General features: G+C 49.7%; 2 protein-coding genes across 7 annotated transcripts in view; one reads left to right on the top strand and one right to left on the bottom strand.

Moving 5' to 3' along the window:
* Positions 1-8,686, top strand: part of Mark3 (microtubule affinity regulating kinase 3) — a 78,274-nt gene extending 69,588 nt beyond the window's left edge. For 2 of the 6 annotated variants that reach the window (XM_052184971.1, XM_052184969.1), the window contains exons 16-18: positions 4,943-4,969; positions 6,331-6,375; positions 8,145-8,686. In XM_052184971.1, the coding sequence (XP_052040931.1) occupies positions 4,943-4,969; positions 6,331-6,375; positions 8,145-8,490 (418 nt within the window). In that variant the 3' untranslated portion in view covers positions 8,491-8,686. The remainder of the gene's footprint in view (positions 1-4,942; positions 4,970-6,330; positions 6,376-8,144) is intronic. The other 4 variants (XM_052184974.1, XM_052184970.1, XM_052184973.1 and 1 more) reach the window with 2 other exon arrangements.
* A 14,324-nt stretch (positions 8,687-23,010) lies between these two features.
* Positions 23,011-25,963, bottom strand: Ckb (creatine kinase B). Its single transcript, XM_052184966.1, has 8 exons — positions 25,855-25,963; positions 25,393-25,600; positions 25,057-25,211; positions 24,847-24,979; positions 24,498-24,669; positions 23,805-23,928; positions 23,476-23,665; positions 23,011-23,394 (listed from the first exon to the last, which is right to left on the bottom strand). The coding sequence occupies exons 2-8, from the start codon at positions 25,583-25,585 to the stop codon at positions 23,216-23,218; spliced, it is 1,146 nt and encodes a 381-aa protein (XP_052040926.1). The 5' UTR covers positions 25,586-25,600; positions 25,855-25,963; the 3' UTR covers positions 23,011-23,215.
* Positions 25,964-26,998: the final 1,035 nt, after the last annotated feature.

The raw sequence follows: 26,998 nt of genomic DNA, 5'->3' as shown, positions 1-26,998 counted from the left end.
TTCTCTTAGCTCATGTTTCTAGTTTATGTGTCTCCAACTTTTAGAGTTCTAACTAGAATTTCTAGGCTCAGCATCATTTCACAGTAGTAAAGGGGAAGAATTCTTCTTCAGTTATTATTTGTATTGTCCACACATCTGTCCACATGACATGCCCATTGCAGTTTAGCTGTCACCAAGAAAACCAGTGTCCCTGTGAATGTCTCTAGACACGCAACCATCTCTCTCTCCCATGTCTGGCTTGTTACTGAGCGCCTTAACCACTGAGGCATCCCCCCAGCCCCTAGAACTGGCACTTAAATAATAATTTGAGAATCATTAAAACCCTCCAACTTACTTGCCTCCTTTTTGCTCTTTGGTAATGTACACCTAGCAATGATGTAAAATCACAGCACTTGGGAGCTGTATAAGTGTCTCAGCAAGAACGATTGCTAACTAAGCTCGTGGCCACAGATTCCGTGCTCATGCCTATGACTACAGCACTGTGGTGGACAGAGACAAGACTTGCTGAGCTTACTGTCTGCTACACTAGTTTCAGGTTCAGTAAAGGCCCCATTTTAGGAGCTTATAGAGATGGCTCAGCAGTTAAGCTGCTCCCGTAGAAGCCCCAGGTTCCGGTTTTTGTGCCCACATAGCAGCTCTCAAGTTAGCCATAACTCCAGTTCCAGGGATCTGGTGCCCTCCTCTGGCCTCCATAGGCACAGCATGCAGTTGGTGCACTTACATGCAGACAAAAGGGAAATACAGGGAGGGAGGGAGGAAAGGAAAGAAAGGAAGGCGGATCCTGGCTGCAGGAGTAAGGTGAAGAGTGATAGAGCAGAATGCCTGATGTTTTCCTTTGGCCTCCGAGCTCACTTGCACACACACCACATAGATCCATGCAGGAAACCAACAGCGGAGTGCCACAGTGGGGTTGTTGAGATGGCTCAGTGTCCTCTGCCCTTCACCTGTGGGCCATGTGGACATCAGACACATAAAACCTACGTTTGTTTGCTTGTTTGTTTGTTTGTTTGTTTGTTTAAAGATTTATTTATTGTTGTTATTGTGTGAGTACACTATAGCTGTTTTCAGATACCCCAAAGAGGGCGTCAGATCTCATTATGGATGGTTGTGAGCCACCATGTGGTTGCTGGGATTTGAACTCAGGACCTTCTGAAGAGCAGTTGTTGCTCTTGACTGCTGAGCCATCTTTCCAGCCCACACATAAAACGTTTTTTAAAGAGGAAAGATTAGCTAATATTTGAAGGCTATTTTGTGCTAAAATACATAGGCAGATAGCTATGCATATGTAGTTTGTTTGGTTTGGTTGTTTTGGGTGTGGTTTTATTCTTGTAGATCTATTTATTTTATGTGTAGAGGTGTTTTGCTCAAATGTGTATCTATGTGCCACACTCACGCCTGGTGCTGGAGGAGGACAGAAGGGGGTGTCAGTCCCCTGAACTGGGGTCTGGAACTATTAGGGGACATCATGTGGGTCCTCGGAAGGTGCAAGTGCCCTGGCTCTGTCAGTTTTTGAGACAGGGTCTTTCTGTAGCCCTGGCTGTCTTGGAATTTGCAGTGCAGGCCAGGCTGGCCTCAAACTCACAAAGATCCACTCTGCCTCCCTAGTGCTAGAGGAATAAAAGTATTCAAGGCCACACCTGACTGTATAGTTATTTTCTACCTATACATATATATTTGTATATTATATAACATCTGTATCATGCACATTTTATGTATGATATCTCTATAAGTAGTATACATATTTCTACATGTACAATGAGTACATACCTAAGTATTCTATTCCCTATGTCTCTCTCCACCTTTTTTTTTTTCCTTCCGGTTTTTCAAGACAGGGTTTCTCTGTGTAGTCCTGGTTGTCCTGGAACTCACTCTGTAGGCCAGGCTGGCCTTGAACTCACAGAGATCTACTGCCTCCTCCACATCATATTTTATAATTTATAGGCACCTCTAGTTGTTTTTTGTTTTGTTTTGTTTTCTCTTTCTTTCTTTTTTTTTTTTTTTTAAGATTTTAGGCTGGACAGTGTGGGGGCTTATGGGTTTGATCCCAACATTTGGGAGTTCAAGGCCAGCGTGGTACACAGAACAAATTCCAGTACAACTAAGGCTACACAGAGAAACCCTGTCTCAAAAACCAAAAATCATATCGAATAAAAAAATTAAAAAAAAAAAAAAACAAAAATCTTACTTTACATATATAAATGTTTTGCCTACACGCATGTCAATGTACTGTATATGTGTCTGGTGCCTGTATACATCTTAGATTCCCTGAAACCTGAGTTACAGAGAGTTGTACACTACTGTGTAGGTGCTGGGGTCAAAGCCCACACATCATCTGCAGGAGTAGCTAGTGCTCTCAGCCACTGAGCAGTCTCACCAACCACCCTGCCTCCAGTTTATTTAATTATTTTATTTTTTATTTTTTATTTTATTTGAGGCAGAATTTTCCTCTGTGTCCCAGGCTGGCAGAATCTTCCAATCCTAAAGATGGTTCAGTGTTTAAGAATACCAAACTGAGCCGGGTGTGGTGGCGCACGCCTGTAATTCCAGCACTCTGGGAGGCAGAGGCAGGCGGATTTCTGAGTTCGATGCCAGCCTGGTCTACAGAGTGAGTTCCAGGACAGCCGGGGCTATACAGAGAAACCCTGTCTCGGAAAAAACCAAATCCAAAAAACCAAAAAAAAAAAAAAAAAAAAAAAAAAAAAATAGAATACCAAACTGATCCTGTAGAGGACAGGAGTTTGATTCCTACTACACATTTAATGTTGGTCACAGCCACCTTAACTAGAACTCCAGAAGGATTTGATGTCATCCATGTATGCACAAATACACACACACACACACACATAAACAAGTCTGCGAGACCCTGCAGGCAGTATACAACTTTAGCCCAGACACAGGTCCACATGATCCCAGGCATATAACACAGGTCCTCAGTCTGTTTTCCATTATCTTCTCTCCACCTTATTTGTATATTAAAAGAGGTTTGAGGGAAGAAATATTAAGAAAAGTATCTAAGTTTTATTTGACAGTAACTTTTGACTTACCTAGAAAATCAGGAACTAAAATGTATTTTAAAAACTTTGTGAGAGGCTGGAGGACTGTCTCAGGGTAAAGCACCCACTACTATTTCTGAAAAGTCCCTGTTGAGTCCCCAGCACCCACATGTCCACTAATGGTCGTCTACTACTCCAGTTCTCTCACACGGTCCATCACTTCTTTTGGCTTCCTTGGGCTCGTTACACTCACATACAGGCAAAACCCTCATAACACCTAAAATATATAAATAAATCTTTTTTAAAAACCCCTGTTGTCCAGGCATGCAGTTGAGTGACATGATCCAGCAGGCCTGCTGTGATCCCCAGTGCTGGGAGAAGAGGAAGGGACTGGGATTCATGTGAAATAATAGATATTTTTGTGGTGTCTAATTAAAAGTACTTTATATGCATACAGTGTTTATCCTGCTGGGCACCATTGCGTGGTCTGTATGATGTGGATAGCAGCTGTCTATAGCATAGACTGTAATGGAGTACCTTTCATTCTCTCTAAGCAAGTGTGTCCAGCCTGTGGTTCACAGGCCACATGCACTCTAGCTATGGGTGGAGCCCAGCTCAGTTACAGGTGACAGGGCAAGAGTTTGAACTTCCCTAAGAGCAGTACAAAGTTAAACCCAAAGGGAACCCAAAATTCAAAGTATTTGTTACACCATCATTTGGTGAATATGTGTGTGTGTATTATAACACTGGACCTACACTTGCCCAGAAGTGCTTATTGTGAGAAAGATCTTGTCAGATTCTTTTCAGCACAGCCCATATGTCTCTTTAAATTTGTTGTGTTTTAGTTTGGTTTTGTTGTTGTTTGAGACAGGGGTTCGTGTAGCCCAGGCTGGGTTCAAGCTCACTATGTAGCCAAGGATGACCTTGAACTTTTGGTCCTCTTATCTTCGAGACAGATATGCCCAGACATTCTCATTTCATGAAGTACTATAGATGAACCCCAAAGTTTTCATGCATGTTACACAAAGCTACTAGACAGAATTACCAGCTCTATCTCCTTTTTAAAATCCACAATGTTGTTGTGCAGCACTGGCTCTGGAACTCGACATCAGTAGACCTGACTGGCCTCAAAGGTCCAGCACGTCACATCTCTGTCACAGTTAGATTGCAGAACCATGCAGTCACACACAGCTCAGTGATGACCCTTTCCTTGTCTAAATGACGTGTAATTAGAGCTTTTGTGTTTATGCAACAGAAGGCAAGAGTTCTGCTTGGAAGATAATCTGTAGAAATTTGAGAAATGGTATTTATTACATGTATATCACAAAGTACTTGTTAGATGACATTGCCTTTGCAGGTGTGGTGGCAGTCTGTAATTTCAGCACTCAGGTGGAGGCAGGTTGCAAATCCAAGGCCAGCCTCTGACACAGACAGCAAGGCCCTTAAGCAATAACAGCATTATAATGAGCATGATAATTTTTTGTTTGATTGGTTGGGTTTAGGGGCTTGGGGTTTTGTTTTTGTTTTTCGAGACAGGGTTTCTCTGTATAGCCTAGCTGCCCTGGAACTCACTCTGTAGACCAGGCTAGCCTCAAATTCAGAGTTCTGCCTGCCTTCTCTGACTCCCAAGTGCTGGGATTAAAGTCATGTACCACCACACAACCACTATTCATGATAGTTTTTAAGGGCTGAATTTTATTTTAAAAGATCCTGTAATGAATTTAGTTACTATAGCGAAACAAGTTTTTTGTTTCAACTTAAAAACCACAATCAAGTTAAATGTTTACAATAATTTTACTTTTTCAACAAATGCTGCTTTTATTGATATTGACCAGAAGAGGAGCCCTGATGTTTGTTTTTTCTATTCTTTATATAATTAATTAGATTTTCTGTTTAATTTGTACAAGTCTTTTCTGTTAATTTTTTTTTTTTGGCTTAATTTCTTCTAGAAACCTGTCATTCAGGTTTATCAAAAGGTAGGACTTGTCTGTGTGCCCTTGCTCTGCACCCCCCCCTCCCCAAACGGCTCCTGCAATTAACCTCAGGTTTGGCTGTTGGTCTTCTTGTTGTTTTTGTTATTGTTGTTACTTTTTGTTGTTCTTTGCTTTAAAACTAAACTTTCTGCTAAGAACTAAATCCTCATTTCCTTAAAAGGAAACTGGAAAGAACTAGATTAACTCTGAGCATTTTAAAGGCACTGCAGCACCCACTCAGCAAAGGCCCGTGCATGCTGTGCACTCTGTCATAGTAGAATGGTTTAGCATTCAGATCATTCTGTCCTGGTACTAATAACACTGAGCATGCGCCTGTTTAAAGATGATGTGTTCAGTAATCAGTGTACAGTCAGTGACTTAGCCTCAGGCATGCAGAAGGTAAGTGGTGATTGGGTTAGACATTACCGTTACTCACTGAGGACTGAGTTGGCAAGGACATCTCCGGTGTGAAGAACTCAGTAACGTCACAGCAGAGATGTCAAGTTCTCTGAAGCCACCTCTCAATGAGGGACGCATGTGCCATTGTTTTACTAGAGCGAGACAGTAAACTGGCTCCATTTGGGTGAATATCTTTGGTTTTGACAATAAGAGACCAAAAATACTGATGTTCTTGGGATGTGCACGTAGAAGCTCTGCTCTTAAGGTGACTGCTGCCAGGTGTGTGACGCCCTTAATCCTGTCACCTGGGCAGCAGAGAAGACTGACCTCTGTGTCCCAAAGCCAGCCTAGTCTACATATGGAGCTCTGTGGAGTTCTAGGCTATCCAAGGCTACATTAAAGACCCTGTTTCAAAAGGGGGTGGGGGGGGCGGATTACAGTTCCTGTCTGCCTGTGGCTCTCAGGAAGAGAAGACCAGGCTGCATTTCCTGTTTATGAAACATGGTCTCTGGGTTGAACTGAAGAGAGCTGTTCTTGTGACAAGTCCCGCTCCATGGTGATTCTCAAGCGGTCTTCCCAAATAGCTGATTCTTCATTAACACATTCGTTAGATTTGAAAATGGAGGTCTGCTGGTAACTTCATTTCCTTTTAAATGGGAACTGCACTGTGTAGAGCGGTACTAGGACATAGAACAGCTCTAGTCCAAAGCCGGGAGTGTGCAGAGCTGGAAGACAACTCTCCTGAATGGGCAGTCTGCCTCTACACAGCTCTGTCCTCATAGAGAACAAATCCTCAACTGAGTCACACAGAGGAAGAGGAGGAGGAGGAGTTTTAATAGTTCAGCGGTAACTAAAGAAAAACTTATCCATTGTGTAATGTTCTGTTGATGTACGTGGTTGTGTGCCAGTTTGTAAGATTTCTTTTCTCTTTCCCACTTCCTTTGCTTCTCCGTTCTGTCCATGAGACTTCCAACTGAATATGAGAGGAACGGGAGATATGAGGGCTCAAGGTGAGGGAATGACTTTTACTTGAAATATTTTCTAAGTGCTTACCTACCTCAGTGTTGTGCCGGGGGATCAGTGCTGTCTCATGCTTACTCAGTACTGGGCCTGGTAATGTGCCCAGGTTCCGGTTCTGGGATGTTCTTGAGGCTGCTGGCTCTGCTTGCGGGACCTAGGAGACTGCTTTTTGCCCCAGCAGCCATAAGAGGGCAGCAGTGTGCCAGGGAGCCTTCCTAAGCACCCTCAGCCCCAGTTCACCTTTGTCTGTCTCTTGATGCCTAAATAAGTTCAGGAGGGCTGAGATGGCATTTCTTTTTAAATTATAATTATAGAAGTTGTTTGTTTGCCTTTTGGTTTTGTGTAGCTCTCATTGTGTGAATATGGAATCACAGATTGGCTCAGGATTCCATGTCTTATAGTAGGCCTCCTCCTGTTCTTCCCAGTACACTGTGGTAACGCTGCAGTCCCAAGTGGCACTCTTCATGACACCCACTGCTTGAGCACTGTCTGTGAGGTCCTGAGCACTGTGTCTCTCCCTTTAACACAGAGTTGAGGTGAGCAGGGAGTCTCCTCCCAGGCCTGTCCCTGCAGATCTGTATTGTCCCCTCCTCAGAGGAAGGTGGTAATGGGACCTGCTTCCTACACAGAACAAGACAAGGCTGGCCAGCAAGTGCTCTGTCAGGGCCAGCGCTTTGGGGTGTGTGACTCTGGTGGGCCTTCAGTGCATTCTGCACTTTCCTACCTCTGTGTTTGAAGCAATATCTCTGTTCAGAAACCCAGCAGTCGTGGTGGCATACAACTAGAGTCTGTGCACTGGGCAAGAAAGCAGCAGGCCCAGTGGGTAGAGGTCGGGTGTGAGCTCCATGAGACCCTAGAGTCAAGAAAGAAGACACAGACAAGCGGCAGCCCCAGACCTGTTTCTAGTTGCCATGAGGTTTATTTTCTGTGCTGCCTCTGCCTCCTCACATAAGGTCTCCTGATCCCAGAAACACTGCCAAGCTCCTGCTTGCCTTCGTAGGCCACGGCGTGTCTAAGGTAGCAATTGAGCTGCGTGCCGGGCTCTCGCCTGTGCAAACCCATCATTTCAGTGCTCCACAGACAAGTGAGCTGCAGCATTTCAGTTTTCCCTCTGTCTCATTAAAATGAGGTCATCTAAGCTGTGGTATTTGTAGGGCTTGGTTTTGCCCATTTTGAGTGGGCCTCACTGTTGTTCAGTCCCTCAGGGTCATGGCCTGCGGGACCCTTCCTTCCCAGCCTTGTGAGTAGCTGGCAGCACAGGAACAGGACCAGTGGTTTCAGCAATGACGTTAGAACTGTACCAAAAGGGAGCAGCAGTAGAGACTTGGGACGGTGAGACGGTGCTGACGGAGCCGGGGGCCTACCTGTGCACTCAGCCTCTGGCCATGGGACAGGAGCCCTCAGCTGGGGAGGAAGGCTGAGTCAGCCTCTGAGCACTGGTTCTGTGGCACTCATAGCAAGCATAGCTGTTGGAAATAGAGAAGCGGTGTGTGGTAGAGCAGAAGGGTGCTGCTCTGTGCCCTCCCCAGTGCAGGAGTGGGCGCGCTTGCCTGATTTCAAAGATTTCCAGGCAGGTAGGATTTTGTGTGCAGTTTTTACGTTTATGGGTTGAAGATCTACGTTTACGCCTCATATGCCTTTGGTAAACGTGTGGGATCAGCTGTCATTTGAGCTGAAGGAGTTGACAGCTAGCTAAGGTTTAAAAAAAAAAGTTCTTTTTCCAGTACAATTAAAAATCACACTGCCCTGTGCATTTCAGTCGCAATGTAGCTTCGGAACAAAAGGATGAAAACAGAGAAGCCAAACCCCGCTCGCTGCGCTTCACCTGGAGCATGAAAACCACGAGTTCCATGGACCCCAGTGACATGATGCGGGAGATCCGCAAAGTGCTGGACGCCAATAACTGCGACTATGAGCAGAGAGAGCGCTTCCTGCTCTTCTGCGTCCATGGCGACGGCCACGCAGAGAACCTGGTACAATGGGAGATGGAAGTCTGTAAGCTGCCAAGACTGTCTCTCAATGGAGTCCGGTTTAAGCGGATATCAGGGACATCCATAGCTTTCAAAAATATTGCTTCCAAAATTGCCAATGAGCTAAAGCTGTAACCCAGTAATTATGGTGTAAATTAAGTAGCAATTTAAGGTGTTTTCCAGAGCACTGACGGAAATGTATAGAGTAATATTTAGGCAATAACGTCTGCATCTTCTAAATCATGACATTAAAGTCTGAGGACGAGAGCGCGGCTGGGAGCGAAGGCTGGCCTTCTCTACGAATGCACTACATTAAAGTCTGTGACCCGTGCCTCTGCCTTGTTTCCATTGCCCTGGGAGTCAGTGCATCACCATCTGCACAGGACTCCCTTGTGTGTGTGTGTGTGTGTGTGTGTGTGTGTGTGTGTGTGTGTGGTGTGTGAGTGGATGATGTGTGGGGAGCACGGTTGCGAATAGCTCCTCACACTGGCAGCCAGCATTACTAGTACCTCTGTGGGAGATCATTTGGTGCTAAAACATTACAATTGCCAAGAAGGAAAATACTGAATTACTGCTAAGAATTAACCTTAAGACTAGTTGATAATTAATACAGGTTTACAGTTCATGCCTGTGGTTTTGTGTTTGTTTCGTGATATTTTTTTTGCTTTTTTTTTTTTTTAGTGCAAAAGGTTTAAATTTATAGTTGTGAACATTGCTTGTGTGTGTTTTTCTAAGTAGATTCACAAGATAATTAAAATTTCACTTTTTCTCAGTAAAACCTTGCACTGTCTCCTAATGCTCTATTGAAGCCTCAGCCTAAGACAGACGGGAAGCATGCTGCTGCCTCCCATTGGGCTGAATGGCGGCAAAGGATGTGTGTACTGAATGCTCTGCGAGGAGCCCTTTTCCCAGCCGCCCTGGTCCCTGGGAGGACATGGTGGCTGCTCAGTCCTTGGGGCCCGTGCACTCCCACGAGGAAACACCAGGCCCTGGCCTCACTGAGTTGGTTTTTTCCATGTGGTGCCTGATAATCCTCGCCTTCCCAGTGACTCATACACGCATCGGACTTACAGCTTCTCCACAGCACATACGGGGGTGGGCAGTGAGCCTGACACTCAGTTTAACAATTTAATGTCACAAAGAACTTGTCACAGTGATTGAGAGTGTGTTTTAGGTGGTTGATACCTGGGGCATGAAGTCTGGACTAGCTTAAGTCATAGCTATTTGTTGTCTTGTCTGCCATGGTCAAGACATACAAGACAACATGGATGAATAAAAACACAGACCAGAGACCTCAAAACTTACATTCCAGCAGTCAGTCAACAACAAGGAGTCCAAACTTAATGCTGGAGAAATTGCTGAGTGGTTAGGAGTACGTACTACTTATGCCAAGGACTGGGTTACATTTCCAGCTCACAAACTCCTGACACTCTAGGTCCAGACGATCCAGCACGTCTGACTTTCATGGATACTTGTTCTCACATGTGTATATAACACACGTACACACCACGTTTACATATGTTTAAAAGTGAGGGTTCCGGGATAGTCAGAGCTACACAGAAACACCGTCTTGAAAAGCTTTAAAAAAAAGAAAAGAAAAAACAAGCAAGGCAGTGGTGGCGCACGCCTGTAATCCCAGCACTGTGGGAGGCAGAGGCAGGCGGATTTCTTTTTTTGTTTTGTTTTGTTTTGTTTTTTTCAAGACACGGTTTCTCTGTGTAGCCCTGGCTGTCCTGGAACTCACTCTGTAGACCAGGCTGGCCTCGAACTCGGAAATCCGCCTGCCTCTGCCTCCTAGAGTGCTGGGATTACAGGCATGCGCCACCACTGCCCGGCGGATTTCTGAGTTCAAGGCCAGCCTGGTCTACAGAGTGAGTTCCAGGACAGCCAGGGCTATACAGAGAAACCCTGTCTCCAACAAACCAAATCCAAAAGAAAACAAACAAAAAAGATTTTAAAAAAAAAAAGAAAAAACAAGCAAGGACTTGGAGTGGAAGCCAGGGCTATACAGAGAAACCCTGTCTCCAACAAACCAAATCCAAAAGAAAACAAACAAAAAAGATTTAAAAAAAAAAAAAAGAAAGAAAAAACAAGCAAGGACTTGGAGTGGAACAGGGTGGGATTCGCTGTCATGTCCACCGCAGAGCATCCTGGGACTCTGGAGGACCGGCTCTCTAGGACCTACAAAGGGACAAAGAGAGTGAATGACGAGGGTGGCTCACTGGGCCTTGTGGCAAAAGGAGAGCTAAAGAGCAAGCCAGGGAAACCTAACAGAGGCCTGGGCTTGCCAGCTGTTGGCACCCCAGTGAGGCAGCCTCATGAGCCCTTTGATTGGTCTGGGGTGAGGGAGAGAAAAAAAAATGGGCAGCGCTGTGTAAGCAGCAGGCAGCAGCAGGGACTCAGTGGGAAGGAAGAACAGGTTTAGAAGGAAGCAAGTGGCTAAACCAGGACCTTCAGCAGGGCAGATAAAGACAATACAGCCCTGACACCAGCTGAGAAGTGGCCAGGCAGACAGCAGCCCGTCAGTGGAATGCTCGGAGCTGCTTGTCCTATGACCCTGACATCTTCCCATCTCTTACTCCCTGGATGCAAGGCCTCTAGAGAGAGGTGCTGCTGGAGCTGAGTCCTGCTAAACAGGGACCACCCAGCCCTGTGGCCTGGTGCCAGCTCTTTTCCATCCCCTTAAACGTTAAAGGGTCCCAGAAGAATGGGTACTGCACATACGCACGGGCTTCTCTTGAGATCTGCATGTAGACTGCACATGGGTGCTCTAGGTCACTGGATCCTTGCCAGACAGACAGACAGCCATATATGACTTTCTTTATCAAGACAGAGCTGCTGAGCTGTTCTTTGGGAATTAGACAAGCCGTTGGTCCATGAATCCTGCCTTAAGCTGGGTATGGTGACATGCCTTTTATCTAAGCACTTGGGAAGACCACAGTAGGCAGATCTCCATAGCGAGGTCGTAGACAGCCAGAACTACCTAGTGAGGCCCTGTCTTGAAGACTCTTGCCCTAGAAATCCAGTCAGGGGGATGGCCCACAGAACTCATGCAGAGGTCTGTCAGAGGCCCACCCCGCTGCGGCTGCCGCGGTGCACAGCTTTAACCTCAGCACGTGGGAAGCAGAGGTGGGAGAGCTGAAGCCAGCCTGGGCTACTTAGCAAGTTCCGAGCCAACCAGAGCCAAAGCAAGGGAAAAGAACTGGCTCTGGCTAACTGCTTCTCTCTCCATTCTCTACGCCAGCCGGGTGCTACAGGTCTGCCAGGGCCCTGATCCACATGGCCACCTTCTGTGTGGACGCAAACACTCGTGGGGTTGTTCCAACTGCCATCTGGCTGCACTTTAAGTTACGGTCAAATAAATAACTGCCTCTGAGGAGTACAGACAGCCACTGGGTTCCTGAGCTGGTTGGATTTAGAAGGTTTACTAATTTAGTGTTTGTTTGTTTGTTTTTTGAGAAAGGGTTTCTATGTATAGCCCTGGCTGTCCTAGACCTTAGGTCAAAACACGAAAACCTCCATCACATATGGTGCTCCTGGCTGAAGAGATGACTCAGTGATTAAGAGCACTGACTGCTCTTCGGGAGGTCCTGAGTTCAATTCCCAGTAACCACATGGTGGCTCACAACTATCCGTAGTGAGATCAGTCGCCTTCTTCTGATGTGTCTGAGACAGCTACAGCGTACTTACATCGAACAATAAATCTTTAATAAAAAAAAAAAAAAAGCCAGGCAGTGGTGGCTCACACCTTTAATCCCAGCACTTGGGAGGCAGAGGCAAGTGGATTTCTGAGTTCAAGGCCAGCCTGGTCTACAGAGTGAGTTCCAGGACAGCCAGGGCTACACAGAGAAACCCTGTCTCCAAAACAAAAAAAACCCTGCCTGTGTCCTTCCTTAGAGTCCAAAATAAAGCATTAATATTGCACATTATTTCACAACACCACTTTTTTTCCCCTGTCTACTTCCTGGGAGTATCGCTAATTAGGGAACCTGGCAGGCAGTATGGTCCTGAAGATAGGGTTAATATTGCAAACTTTCTTACCGGAGAAAATGTGCCAGGCTCCTAGGACCTCTGGAAGGGCTGGTCCACCATATAAAGGTCAGCCTGAGGCCAACAAGAAGGCCGCCACTTTGTTAGCTCACTGTGGTGGAGCACAAGGACTTTGCAAGGAAACCAAAAACCAGTTCCAGCAAAGGCACCAAGTTTCGGCCCTCCAGTTGAGTGTGGGAAGGCCAGGCAAGAAAGCATTAATATTGTCATTCTGAAGCAGGACCACTTCAAAATTAGGCTAGATGTGGTGACGCACACTTGTGATCTCTGTCCTCAGATGGCGGACAGAAAGACTAATGTCAATAGTAAGTCGCTCAGTACAACCAATTCCAGAATCTTGCAGCTGAGCGTACTGCTCTTAAAGACAGTTGACCACAGCAAGACCTTGTCTAGGCTACAGAGGGTGTGGGTAACAGGTTAGACAGAATAGTCTAATGGTTGGGGGGTGTGCTTTGGATAGGCCTGGCAGTCTAGTATACAGCCTCCTTTGGTTTTTCTTTTTTCTGAGAGTATTTCACGTACCCTTTGCTGATCTTGAACTGCTATTAGAAGTGTACCACCATGTCTGGGAAGACTGTACTTTTTAAAGTTAGAGAAGATGGGGGAGAGGGAGTTTGTGTTTCTCGAATTGAACTGAAGGCCTTAAACACGCTAGTACCACTGAGCTGAGTCTAAACTCCACCTGGTGAACAACTGGTGGGTCTAAACTTCACCACCTACCTCCTCCAGAAGTCTGAATGACACAGCCTGGTATGTTGGCATACACCTTAAATCCCAGCACTTGTGAGACAGAGGCAGGTAGATTTCTGTGAGTTTGAGGCCAGCCTGGTTTACAGAGTGAGTTCCAGGACAGCCAGGGCTCTACAGTGAGACCCTGTCTCAACAAAACAAATTAAGAAGATTGTAACATCTGTGGCCTGCTGGGCAGACAACATACAGGACAGACTGGTAGCCTGCCCACCACAGCCACCCTGAAAGCACCCTGACAGAATGTGCCAGGGCATGCCTGTGGCAGAGCACATCCAAGGCCTGCTGTGGGTTCCATTTCCAGAAACACAAGGATGAGAGATGACCGCTCTTCTGGCTTTGCCCACTCGTGGTTCCCATGGCTCTGGGGAGAACACACTGCCAGCCAGCAAAAACTTAGTAAGACAAGTAAACCCCATCACTTGCAGGGGAACAATGGGGAGAATTGACTTTGAGGACAGAGGGAGAACAGATCCTCTGGAGAGGGGTCAGGGGAGAGGTACTGAACCCAGCACAAAGGTCTCTAGGCAAGTGGGAGGCTGTGGGTGCTGCTCAGACCGCAGCCAGCGCAATAACAGTCCACAGCTGACTGTGGGCTTTGTTTACAAATCTACCCAGTCTGGGCCATCTGCCCTCCCTAGGGAAGTTTCATCTCCATTTCCTTCACCCCAGGGACCAGCGTGAGCCAGTCTGGAGTGTGGAATGAATGTGTGCAGAAGTGCTAACTCTTGGGGGTCCAGAAAACCAACAAAATAACCCAAGTAGGCACAAGAGTCCAGCAAAGCAAGATCCTTATTTGAATTAGGCAGCCAAACCTGACCAGTCAGGGACAGCAGCACAGACTTGGGAACTGAGTGCATCTTTGAATGTTCATCTTAGTATTTAAGCAGATGACAAAAATCTATTGAATTCAGGCAGCTAGCTATTCATCAGGACCACAGAACAGACTCAGGAGCTGAACTCTAATCCAGAGCCAGAACAGTACAGGTTTTAAGCCTGAAATCCACAAAAGTCTATGTCAAGTTATCCCACCAGTCAGGGTTTAGGTATAAGGGACTTCTTAGGAACATGCCTTCGTGGTACACTTATCCTGTTCCCATTGTGGTTGGTGACATCTCAACTGTCCAACTAGAATGTCAGTTATCCAGGGAGGTCTTGGGATCTTAACCTTTATTTGACCCCTATTCAAAATGGAAATTTTATCGAAAATGGCTTCAATTTGGTTCCTTCTTACATTAACAAAGTTTTAGATGTCTGGAAAGGGCAAGGTATCCTTAGTGGCCGAGTCCTGTGTCCTTGCCCCCCGCCCCACCGAACTCCCCCTCCCCTGTGGCTGCGCCTCTCCAGACAGGCAGCTGCAGTGGGTCAGTTAACTATCTGATCTATTGGTTTCTAGCCATCCCTCAGAGCTCTTCCTTAGGACAGAGTGGGTGGAGACCTAGAGGTCGTCTGGGAGTAGATCCAAGGTCTTAGAGGGGTCCTTCACTTTGCCTTCCGGTAACCTGCCTGTACTTTTGGCAATTTTGTTATGGTTTGCCTTTTATTTTGAGACAGTTTTATTATGTTGAACATGTTTGCTTCAAAGTCAAAGAGATCTTCCCGCCTCTGCCTCCTGATTGTTGGGATTGAAAGTATGCACCGCCACCACCACCACGTCTGGCTTAATGTTAAGACTATCTCAAACAAAGTTTGTGCTGTTCTTACCACCATGGGTAGACCTTGCCAGGCTGCCCGTTACTGTGCCTCATGGCTGGGTAAGAACAGTCTTTACTTTCCTACCTTGTTTTATTTTGGGGTGGGTTTGTGTCTTAGTTATCCGGGTGACTTAGTTACCTGGATAACTTAGACACCTGGGTGACTCTTATTCATAACTCAATACAGCTGCATCGTGAGGTACAACCCTGGCTATCTCTGGGACACAGCTTCTTGGTGCTCTCAGAAAACACTTCACAGATAATTTCACTTCAATTATCCTGGTCTCTTCTTTTATTTGTTTGTTTGTTTGTTTGTTTGGAGACAGGGTTTCTCTGTGTAGCCCTGGCTGTCCTGGAATTCACTCTGTAGACCAGGCTGGCCTCAAACTCAGAAATCCACCTGTCTCTGTCTCCCAAGTCAAGTGCTGGATTAAAGGCGTGCCCCACCACTGCCTGGCTTCCTGGTCTCTTTTTAATCACCGCTCATTTCTTAGCTCCAGCTAACCAGCATCAATTGTCCCCATAGTCTTCTCTTGACTCTAAAGCCAGAGCCACATGGCCAAAGCTGTCTCATTCTGACGCTTGCAGGAGCTGGAATGTGCCCCTCCCCCCTTGTTCTATTATGTTATCACTAGCTTCCTCTTTTCCTACTCCTTCACTGCCTAAGCTTGACTGTCCTGGATCTGAGATTGACTTTGAACTCAGATGAACTTTGAACTCTTTAGATTTGCCTTGAACTCAGATCTGCATGCTTATCTCCTAAAATTAAAGGTGTGGTCCTCCAGGCCTGGATTTAAGCTTTGCTTCACCTAAAACTTGCTCTTTCTCTGGCTGACCTTGAACTCAGAAATCTCCTTGGCTTTATCTCCTGGATTAAAGGTATAGACCACTCTGCAAGGTTCTAAACTTAGCTGGGTGGGGTCTTGCCCCAAGGTCACCACTCCCTTACTTCGATATAATCGAACACAGGATTCAGTTCCATTTCACTTCCTGGTGCCTCGTTAATACTTGGACTATATACTTTATATTTCTCCTTTCTAAGCTTGTTATACTTATTCAGAACGTCTTCATGAGACTTAACCAGAGAACAAAGTCTATGATGGGCCTTTCTGAGACTTCCTTTGTCAGTGCAATTCATCTGAGTCTCTTCCCCTTCACCTCAGGTAGAATCTTCTGACAAGGACAAAAAGCAGCCACACTCTTTACCACAATATTGCAAAGACAGTCTCTAGGCCACATACAGAAGTTCTTCTCCACTAAAACCTCTTGAGCCAGGTCTTCACAATTCAAACCACTCAGTAACAAAGTCTTCCATATCCCTACTAGGAGAGCCCATTAAGCCCCATTTAAAGCATCCCACTGCCTTCCAAACCCAAAGTCCCAAAATCCACATTCTTCCAAACAAGCATGGTCAGGCCTATCACAGCAATACCCCAGTCCCTGGTACCAACTTCTGTCTTAGTCAGGATTTTACTACGGTGAACAGACACTGTGACCAAGGCAAGTCTTAAAATGGACAACATTTAATTGGTACTGGCTTACAGGTTCAGAGGTTTAGTCCATTATCATCAAGATGGTAACAGTTTGTTTTTTGTTACTGTTGTTGCTTTGCTTTTTGAGACATAGCCAAAGAAACAGGCCACATCTGCTTTTGTTTTGTTTTGTTTCTGGCACTGATTTTGGTTGCCTGTGGGGTTGGTTGTCTCATGTCAGCTGTGGCAAGGCTGACTGCAAAATCAGAGCTTGTTTTTCGATAACCCTAGATACTCATCATGTAATTCCTGGATTTTAATAAGTTGGGGGCCTTTTGGAGTCTCACCTGAAAGAACAAATGAGCTGGAAAGGTTGTTCAGCTGTTCAGAGCTTGCGGCTCCTTCAGGGAACCTGAATTCCTAAGCACCCACATCAGACAGCCTCAACTGTATCTACATCCAAGTGGTCCAATCCCCCTTTTCTGGCATCCACAAGCACCTGCTTGCGTGGCACACAAACACACATAAAAGTTATTTTTATAAAGAATAAGCCAAGCTGGGCGGTGGTGCATGCCTGTAATCCCAGCACTCTGGGAGGCAGAGGCAGGCAGATTTCAGCCTGGTCTACAGAGTAAGTTCCAGGACAGCCAGGGCTACACAGAGAAACACTGTCTCAAAAAAAAAAAAAAAAAAAAAAAAGCCAGGCGGTAGTAGCACACACCTTTAACCCCAGCACCTGGGGGGCATTGGCAGATGGGTCTTTTGAGTTTGAGGTCAGTCTAGTCTACAAATCCAGTTCCAGGACAGCCAGGGCTACAAAGAGCAACTGTCCCTAAAACGATAAAAAATAAATAAATATATAAATAAATAAATGAAAGGAGGAAGAAGTGCGGCTGTGGTTCTTGCCTGACTCTGGCCTCGTGCAGACCCCTGCTCTACCACAGCCCGCCCTCTCCACCCTCCAGAGCTAAGCTACCATCTACACTTAGTGGTACACCGTCAGTGTCAGGAGCCCAGCCTTGTCCAGGGCCTGGGGAGCCGAACCACAGCTGCGCTTTCCTAGTAGACAGCTACTTCCTGAATTGTCCCAGAGACTTCTCTCTTGGGAACTTCTGAGTAAATCAGGAGTCAAGTACTGAAGATTAAATTAAAGTCAAAAGTTGAAAAAACTGGAGACCTTGCTTCTGTTGGTTAACTGCTCCACGCCCTTTGCCAGCCAAACAGCGCATCTGATTATTGATGTTTAAATGGTGGGTGGCTGAAGGAAGGACCGCGTGTTGATCCTAGAGATACAAAAGTGAGCAAGGGAGAGGCTGTGGAGAAGCTCTGTTTCCAGACTGGAAACGACTATGTGGGAGGCCAAGGGGCGGGGCCTGCAGTACGGAGGCAGGGGGCATGCGGAGTCTGCAGGAAGTGGGAAGGCAGGCGGCCCAGAGCCCCGCTGTCCCCCCCACTCGTGCCTTGTGGGGCCATGACACCAGCAAGTCCCCAGTAAAGTCTGCAGGACGATGCCCTTCTCTCAGCGGCTCTCTTCTCAGAGCTTCACCAAGGAGCTCCCTAGCTCCTCGGGCAAGATGTGTGCCTGTGTGCCTCGGAATGGCTTGCACCCTGTGTCTGGAAGAAGGGCCTGGCCTGCAGCGCGCGCTGCCATGCCTTCTAGAGCGGGATCTGCGCTGGCTTGCCTCCTCGCTGGAGCTGCCAGCAGGCGTGGGCCGCGCAGACACATTCAGGGAAGTAGCAGCTAGTCCTGGGTGGAGGAGCGCCAGAGCATCCCCTCCAGCCTCAGGAGGTCCCATTCCAGGCTGCCCTGAGCAATCTAGGCCTGGACCTGCTGCTCACCACCATCTTTCAGGCCAGCCTCTTGGACGCACAGCTCAGCTTTGCCAAGTCTGAGCCCCAGCCCCCTGGCCACACCCCTCCCCCACTTGGTAAGCCCTAGGGAGCCCACTTGTCACCTAGAACAGCTTTAAGTTTTTGTGCTCTGGTGGCAGTAAGTGCACCATACACTTTTCAGGGCTGCACTACTGAGTGGAATATCATTAATGAACTTAGGCAAATACTGGGACTTTGCTAAAAAAAAAGCAAAGTCATGTAATCCTTGACTGCAGGCCAGAGAAAAGCAATGTCTGGCCCCTCCTTTCTGTCTTCAGGACTAAGGACAGGGTGAGGCCTCTAGTCCAGGCAGCAGCACAGGTGGTCCTTGTCAAGCCAGAATCAACAGCTGCAGGTCTGACGGATGATCGGCTTATACTTCTGGACATCTGGTCTACGCAGGCCCCTGTGTGACGCGGGGCTGAAGAGTGGTCAGAAGCGTCTAACAGACCAAGGCTTTGCTTTCCATGCAACAGGCTTGGTTAGGGTTTTTTTTTTTTTTTTTCCATTTTGTTTGTTTGGGGTTTTTGTTGTTTGTTTTCTGAGACAGGGTTTTTCTGTAGTCCTGGCCACCCTGGATCTCGCTCTATAGACCAGGCTGGCCTCAAACTCAGAACTCTGCCTGCCTCTGCCTCCCAAGTGCTGGAATTAAAAGCATGCACCACCACTGCACAGCTCTACCTGTTTTGTTGGTTTGGTTGGTTGATTGGGTGGGTGGGTGGTTAGATGGTTTGGTTTGGTTTGGTTTGGTTCAACTAAGGTGAACACACTTGCTTCTGAGCACCAGGTTGAAAAACTGACCAAGAACATAGGCTAACAGTGAGCCAAGACCACAGCAGCAGAGTGGAACCCACTGTGACAGTTCCACCCTTGCTGGTATAGGCATGGCAGAATTAGCAAAATGGAGCCCTGCCTGAGCCTAGCAACAAGCTACCGGACAGCCTGACACTTCCATCAGGTGACATAGCTAGTCATCCTCAGGGTGGATAAAGCCAAAGCCAGGTTACCCTGCATTCCACCCGCGTTCCAACCCCGCTGACCCGCAGCCTGTTCTGCCTTGCAGTGAAGAAGAGACTTGGGCTGCAGTACCAGTTCATCTCTTCCGCAGGAGTGATTTAGGTTCCACACGCTTCTGTTAGGACCGAGTGACACAAGCACAGGAGTTCCACCTGTTTTCTGCATGATGGCCTTGTCCCCAGATCCCAAGGCAGCAGCTTGATGTCTGTCTTGTCAACCAAGCTAAGCACCAAAACTTTGTAACTACAGCAGGGTGGTCACCAGGTCCCCTTAAGCCATCAGTACCTTAAAACTTGGCTGGAGGGAGCTCCTGCCAGTCCTGCTTCTGTCCTGTTATAGGGGTGTGCCACCATACCCAGCTATTGTTCAAGTACGGACTGTATCTGCCAAGGTGTGGTAGTGAGGACGCCAGAGCCTTGGTGGTCTTAGCAAATCAGAGTAAGGTGTTAGTAACGGCAGGAAGCTGTGGACATGGCTCAAGCCCCGGCCGACAGAAAAGGTTCTCTAGGCTGTCACCCACTACTCTAGTAGGTTGACTCTCCTTTTGGCCAAATGGGAAAAATATCTAACTTGAACCCCTGTGGGTACAACGTCTAGCTGCCTCGGGCATCTGGGAGGTTTGTTAAGTACCAGGCTAGGTCAGAAATAGAAGTGCTGTGTAAGGAGGCCTGTGGGCAATTGCAGCCTTCTAAGCTACTATTGGGAGAAGCTGGACCCACCCCTGAAGAGCCCTGAAAGCCCCAGAAGTTAAAGAGCAGAGCAATCAACCCATGCCTGGGTTAGGCTTTTCTATCTGAGCCTCAGTTTCCCCCTTGTAGGGGAGAGTAGCACTGGACACCTTCTTGCTATTGCCTTAATGGACTTATGCCAGCTGTGATGGGATTTTAAATCCTCAAAATATAAATAGAAGAAGAAAAAAGAAAAATATTTCCAATTTTACTGGGACAGGGCCAAGGCTGTAGCTCAGCCAGCCAAGCGCTCACTAGTACAAAGCCCTTGGTTTAATCCTAAACACTACACTGAAACAATGTAACAGGGTGAGATCGCACAAGCCGCTGGTTGGTGGTTGGTGGAGGCAGGAGGATTTCAGTTTCAGGTACACAGGGAGGACTGCGAATGCAGCTCAGTGGTTGAGCACTTACCCACCATGCACAAAGTCGAGTTTGACCCTTAATGTGGCCCAAAACATTGCCTTATATAAGCAATACATGCTCACTGGAAGAAATTTGGAAAAAGAAGTATAAAGAAGGAAATCACCTGTTACCACCCACAGCCAGACTGTTCTGGGGGTTTTTCCATACATAATCTGTGTGGGCTCTCGGTGCGAGCTGTTTTATAACCGCGCCTGCTTCTCAGCTTTCTCAGCCTGTCTTCATAGCACTGAGTGTGAAGTTTGCTTGCGCAAACTAGGAGGGGTGGGGTTGGCCAAGGTTTTTTTCTTTTTTTTTTTTTCAGGTAACCGGTCCTGACCAGTTCTTTCCTTCTCTCTGAGCAGTGTATTCCCTTGTTATTTCTTTAGGATAGTGGTCTTCCTGGGTCAGCGTCTAGAAATTCTACCAGCACCAGGGTGAGGGCTGGAGTTCTTGTTAGTAAGGTGGGTTGGTGTCTTGGTGGGCAGAACACCCGCCTCTGTCTCTGGACCTCCCCAATGTTGGTGGCTCCAAGGTGAAATCCTTCTCTGACTGCTCCCGGCGAGAAATCAGGGTGATCCCAGGTGTAGCGTGGCCGGACTGTCCCAGAGGTATGGATATGCACCCATCCCTGCACCCAATGAGCACAGCACCTTCCTCTCTGCACCCATTGCCACCACAAACAACCAAGCTCAACACTCATTTGGATCTCAGATCTGGAGAAAGAGCAGGGCTGTCCAGACTTCTGTGAGTCCCGTGGGTCTACTGAGCACGGGAGAGTGGCATGCAGTGAGATTCTTCCGTCTGGGAGAGGCTGGGGTAGAGTCCTGAGTTTCTGAATCTACAGAGGCCAGGATACATACCTGGTCCAAGATGTCCATGAGGTTCACTGTCTGGGGGGAAAAAAAAACCTTTCTAGGCCAGGTCCCGCCCTCTGCACCCTGCGTAAGTAGAATGAATGGGGTGTCAGGCTGCAGCTATCTGGGTCCTTGGCATTTGGATGGGAAGGAGGACAGTGGTGCACCCACTTCCAGTGGGATGGCATCTGCCTTACCCTAGCCACATCCAGTTAGCTGTCCCTGACCCTGCTGATAGGAAGGGGCCAGCCAGCAGGAGAACCTTCTGGGTTCAAGCAACAGGAGGAAAGGTGGTATTTCAAGAATGAACTTCACAGGCCTGAGGCAGTTATAGGAAGATAGACAGGAAACCCTCACCCATTATGGGGCCCCGCGCTCTGCCTTCGCTCCCTGCACCTCCTGTCCCTCTCTGGTAGTCTGGATTGTCCCATCAGAGAGACTCACTGTTCGTGGAGATGGTTCGAAAGGCTTTTCCCCCCTAGTTTTTCAAGCTAGGACTTTTGAGGTTCTGTCTGTCCTGGAACTTGCTCTATAGACCGGACTGGCCTTGAGCTCAGAGTTCTGTTTGCCTCTGCCTTCCTAAAGGCATGAGGAAGGCATGCCCCGCCTACCACTGCCCCGCTGAAGGGCTGCTTTTTGCCACCAGACTGTCTACAGTGTGCCTGGCCAAGCCCCACTGACTGGAAGACCTTAAAACTGAGGGAAAACAGATACACTAAAGGGTCCCACTCACACCCTTTAGTGTCTTTCGGACAGAAGTGCTAGCTGCAAACTTGTTAGAACATCTGAGGAGACTGAAGACAGGAGTGAGCGCTATCCCTGGACACTAAGGAGAGATGCAGAGATTCCCTGACCCCTCTGTGCTTCTAGGGAACCTGCCCTGTCCTGTGCCCAGCTCACCCAGTGAGGTACATTCAGATAACATGCATTTCCCCAGCCTGAACAGCACCTAGATGAGCCCGTAGCTAGAGTCTGGCCATTGAAGCAAATACCAGGACAGTCTGTAGCTCCCAGCAGCTCAATGCTGCCTTCCTGTCTACTGGGTCTGGGTATGAAGTCTGGCTTGACCATTAGGCCTGCGGTAAGCCTGACCAGCAGGTGGCAGCACAAGACTTTCTTGGAAGAGTCACTGTGGGGGCAGGGAACGGTAGTCCCACCTCCCTGGTTGATGTTTTTTCCTTTCTCAGCTTTCAAATGTGGGCCAGATCTTTTCGTGAGGCCCAACCAGGATAAGCCACCATGAAAGCAGCCAAGCCTTGTCGGTGACCAGGACCCCTCACAGCAAAGCCCCTCTAACTACCGTCCTGTCTCCTAGATGACGTGGCACAAACTCTAGGAGTGGAAGCAGAAGGCTGTCTCCTCCTAACCACTGGGGCCCCAGAGAGGAAGCTGCAGAGGAGATGACATCTGCATGGGGCTAGAGGGCTGGGTGGAGGATCAGGAGGAGGCACCTCAACCTGAGCAGGGAAGCTGGAGAAGTAGGGAGGATTATTTAGGAATTGGAGGAGTTGGAGCCTGGGGTGGGGGTGGGGCGGAAGTGCAGAGATAGAATTTAGGATCTTCAGGCTGCCAGCAGAAAGAAACTGGGGAAGATGTCAAGTTTCTGACTCCCTTCAGCTGGCTCCACCCTATGAGCACAACTGTCCTGAGCCGCTCAGGCTGGGCTCAGCCTCTCCCTCCCTCTCTGCCCTGTATCTTGTATGGTTAATGTTTCATCTGCTTGGTGAGATGACACAGACGGCCAGGTCAGACAGACGGACGGACACACACACACACAAACTATCCCTAGGAAAGGAGAAGTGACACTCAAGAGACATAGGGCAGGCCAAACCCTAGTTTATTTCTGTGTCAGCAACAGCTTAGCCATCAAAAAAATAAACTCTACCCAGGGCGACAGAAGTCTCTACAGCGAGGCTAAGGGCTCAGCTGCCAGGTGGCGGAACATCAAGAATGCGTGGCGGGCACTGCCCAGGTAATAAGTTAGGAAGCGGCAGCCTGGTGGTGGTGGTGCGGGCCAGGCTTCACTTCTGGGCCGGCATGAGGTCGTCGATAGCCTGACCCTGTTCCAGCCGCTGCTCCATCTCAATGAGTAGCTTCACTCCGTCCACCACCATCTGCACCAGCTCCACCTCCGAGAAGCCCAGGCGGTCAGCGTTGGAGACATCGAAAACTCCGCCGACAGCAGCGGTGTCCACACCACCTGGGAGGGAGACAGGCAGGTCGGCGGTGGCCCGGGGAAACCCATAGCTGCCGCCCCTCACCTGTGCCGGCCGCCCCTCACCTGTGCCTCGCTTCTGCAGCCGCAGCCGCTTGAGCACCTCCGAGAACTTTTCGTGCTTGCCCAGGTGGGGCAGTTTGATGTGCACCCCTGCCCGGAGTCCAGTGCCCAGGTTGGATGGGCACGTGAGGATGTAGCCCAGGTGAGGGTTCCACATGAACTCGTAGTTCTTGGACTTGAAGAGAGTTTCGATCTGAAGGTGAAGAAGGGAAACTCAAGAGGGGAAGCCTGGCCGGAAGCCCTAAGCACCCTGGGAGATGTGGACAGCCCTTGACCCCTCCCCGGCACCAACCCCCTAGTGAGCAGGCCCTGGGTGAGGCCCCAGGCCTGACCTGAGTGAGGCCAGTGCAGAATCGAGTGAACACTTCCTTCATGTTGCCCCCCTTCTGCATGGAGATGACCCGCAGGTGGTCCTCCTCGTTGATCCACACCAGGAAAGTCTTATTGTCATTGTGCCTGGAGGGGGGAGGGGTACAGTCAAGCCAAAGTCCCTGCCAGAATATGGCCTTCGATCACACCCAGAAAGACGCCATAGGTGGGTGACCTCAAACAAAAAGAGCTGGAGTGTGGGCTGTCACCAAGACGCCAATCCCAGCAACGCTGGAGGAGGGCAGCTCACACCTCAATCACCAGTCCTGTGCTGTGTGGCCCGCAAGGGTCTGGAGCAGCCAGAGCAGCCCACCAGAGGAAGCACGCCTCCGCCCGCGCAGCCTGCAGGGTAGGAGCCCTGCCCGGACGGGTGCGGAGGCTTTTGCGTCACTGGCACCTGGCACAATCCCGGCGGAATAAGGGGGTGAGAAGGAGGAGAGAAAACAAGAAGCGCCGGCTCCCAGGAGGAGGGCGGAGAACAGACGCCAAAGAGACTGGTCACCACCCTTGAATCCCTGGAGACTGGGCCTCCCGCAGCGCAGGGACCTCAGTCATCCGCAGAGCCAAGGTCACCTGCGCGGGAGAGGGTGGTACCGCACGAGCTAGGAATTCAGGCCCGGCCCCACCTTCCGGCGACAGGGAGAGAGGGCGCGTACCATATGCCGCGAGCATCGGGCCAGTCGCGGGCCATGCCCGAGGCCAGCAGCAGAGGCGACACGGGCTTGTCGAAGAGGAAGTGGTCGTCAATGAGCTGCTGCTGCTCCGCCTCGGTCATGCTCTTGAGCGCGTAGTACCTGCCGGACAGGTCGCCATCTAGGCTGGACAGGGCTGCGGAGTGCAGAGTTCAAGGATCCGGTGGGCGGATGAGCAAGGTCCCCCCCGCCCCGCCCGGCCCCAGACAATGTGTCCCCGCCGGCGAAGGCGGGTCTTCCACCCTCAGTCCCCCGGGGGAACGCGCGTGCCGGGAAGAGCGCAGCAGCTCAGGCGGCTGATACCCGACCCCACCTTCTACCGCCAGCTTCTCGATGGCGCGGCGCTCCCCGCGGCTGCAGTGTGGGGGGAGACAGAAGCCGCGGATGCTGCGGCCTGTGCGCACCCGCGAGCTCAGCACGTAGTTGGGATCCAGGTCATCGCCGCCCTGAGGATACAAGGGGGTGGCCCGAGTGAGCGCCGAGACCCCTCTCCCCAGCACGCCCGGACCCGGACGGCCCGCACCTGCAGGTTATCTGGGTTGAGGTCGGTCTTGTGCTCATCACTGGGCTGGTAGCCGCCGTGCCGGTCCTCAATAATGGGGTCGAAAAGGTCCTTGAATACTTCGTAACTCTCCTCGTCGCCCGCCACGGCACCCACGGTCAGGATGTACGGGTGGCCTGGAGGAGGGGCGCGGCGACAAGTGACGTCACCGCCAGGCAGGAGCAAGCCGAGGCCCTTAGGGCTAAGCGAGAAGGGACCAGGGCACCCCAGGCCACCGAAGTCTCAGGGAAGAGCAGTGGTGGGGGGGGGGGGGCTTCTTGGGGAGGCGGAAGCCTGAGGCTACAGGGATGTGCATACCCGGATTGTCTACGCCAGTCTGAATGGCGTCGTCCAACGTAAAGCCGCTCGGCGTGCACTTGGCACGGAGCTCGGCGTACAGCTCGGGGGTCAGCACCTTGGCCATATAGTTGTTGTGGCTGCTCAGATCAGGGAACTCATCCTCGGCCGGGAAGCGCAGCTTCTGCGTGTTATGACTGTTGGAGAAGGGCATGGCGGCGGCAGCGGGCTGCGGGAAAGAGCGGGGTCAGAGGAGCTTTACACGCCGACCTCCAGGGACCTACAAACCAGTTGGGACCCCCGAGGCTTTCCCAGGACGCCACCAAGGTCAGCGGGGTCTGCATCAACTGAGTCCCGCGCATCCCAAGTTCCCCGGCGGGTCCAATGCGCGCTTCCGGCAGCTAGGCTGCGAGTGATGCCCCGATCCCACACCCCACCGCGTAGCGCCCCGCAGGGCTACCCCCGACCCTTGGACCCGCTCACCGGGATGCCGGACGGAGAGTGTCTGTGCTTGCAGCTCCAGGCGCAGCGCAGAAGAACGGCGGCCGCCCGCTGCTCCCTGAGCTCTTAAGGGGCGCGTCGCCGGCTTCCCATTGGCGGCTATTTATAGCCCATTCATTCCATTGGTCCGCGCTTTGGGGTGGTGCCGCCGCTTTGTCCTAGGCAGCAGCCCTCGACACCCCCAGCGGCCCACCCCAGCTGTCCCCAAGTCTCGACCCCGCTGCACAGTTGGGCCACCCCTGAGGTGCTCGCGCAGGATCCGGAATACAAAACCCCAGGGCCATAGATACCCTAGACCTGCTTCACACGCTGCCTCGGGGCAGGAAACTGAGTCTGGGAAGCCAGTTGGCACTTGAGACTCCCGCCTTCCCTGCCTCCTGCCTCCTGCCTCGTCTGGTCGGCGGCGGTGTAGAGGGGGTCATGGCGAGGAGAGTCCGGGTACGGCATCCATCCACTGCATCCAGGCGTACAAAACGGCACCGAGCCGCTGACCTTCCTCAAGGTGCCTGCGGGCATCTCCTGGGTGTTCTTGGTGCAACACCAGAAGCGCAGTCTGGCAGCGGTCCCGCCCGGAAGCACCCAGGGTGTTCTGACCTTGGGCGGGTTCTAAGGAACCGAGCCAAGACCCTTGGACCCAGACCCTGAAAGATTCAAGACACTTAGCTCCTAGAGACTTTTTGAATCTCCAAATCCCCATCCCCTGACCCTTTTCTCTGGGGACTGGTTTCTACCACCCTACCCACAAAGACCTACCCACCATGGGCAGGCAAACTGGGGGTGGAGGAAGCACCAGTCAAAAATAAGCTCATTAATCAGATCCAACACATTGAGACAGTCTCCCCGTGCCCCACACACGCAGGTATGGGAAACCTGGAATTTGACCACAGCCAGTGCCGGCTGTGAACTGGAATGTGTGAAAACAGGCGTTCGCACCCTGCCTGCAGCTGCCAGCAGCTTCATCTTTTTCTGGAAAGTAATTTGGCACTATTTATTAAAATTTTTAAAATTGCTCCATGACCTAGCATTCCCACTTCTAGGAATCCAACCTATAGAAGGACGGTGTCCCTTCTCCACAAACAGAAGAGGAAGTGTGTAGAGGGAACAAGTTCGGATTCGACCTAATGCT

This window comes from Apodemus sylvaticus, chromosome 6, assembly GCF_947179515.1.
Source record: "Apodemus sylvaticus chromosome 6, mApoSyl1.1, whole genome shotgun sequence".
NCBI lineage: Eukaryota > Metazoa > Chordata > Mammalia > Rodentia > Muridae > Apodemus > Apodemus sylvaticus.
This window is presented reverse-complemented; position numbering and strand designations above follow the sequence as displayed.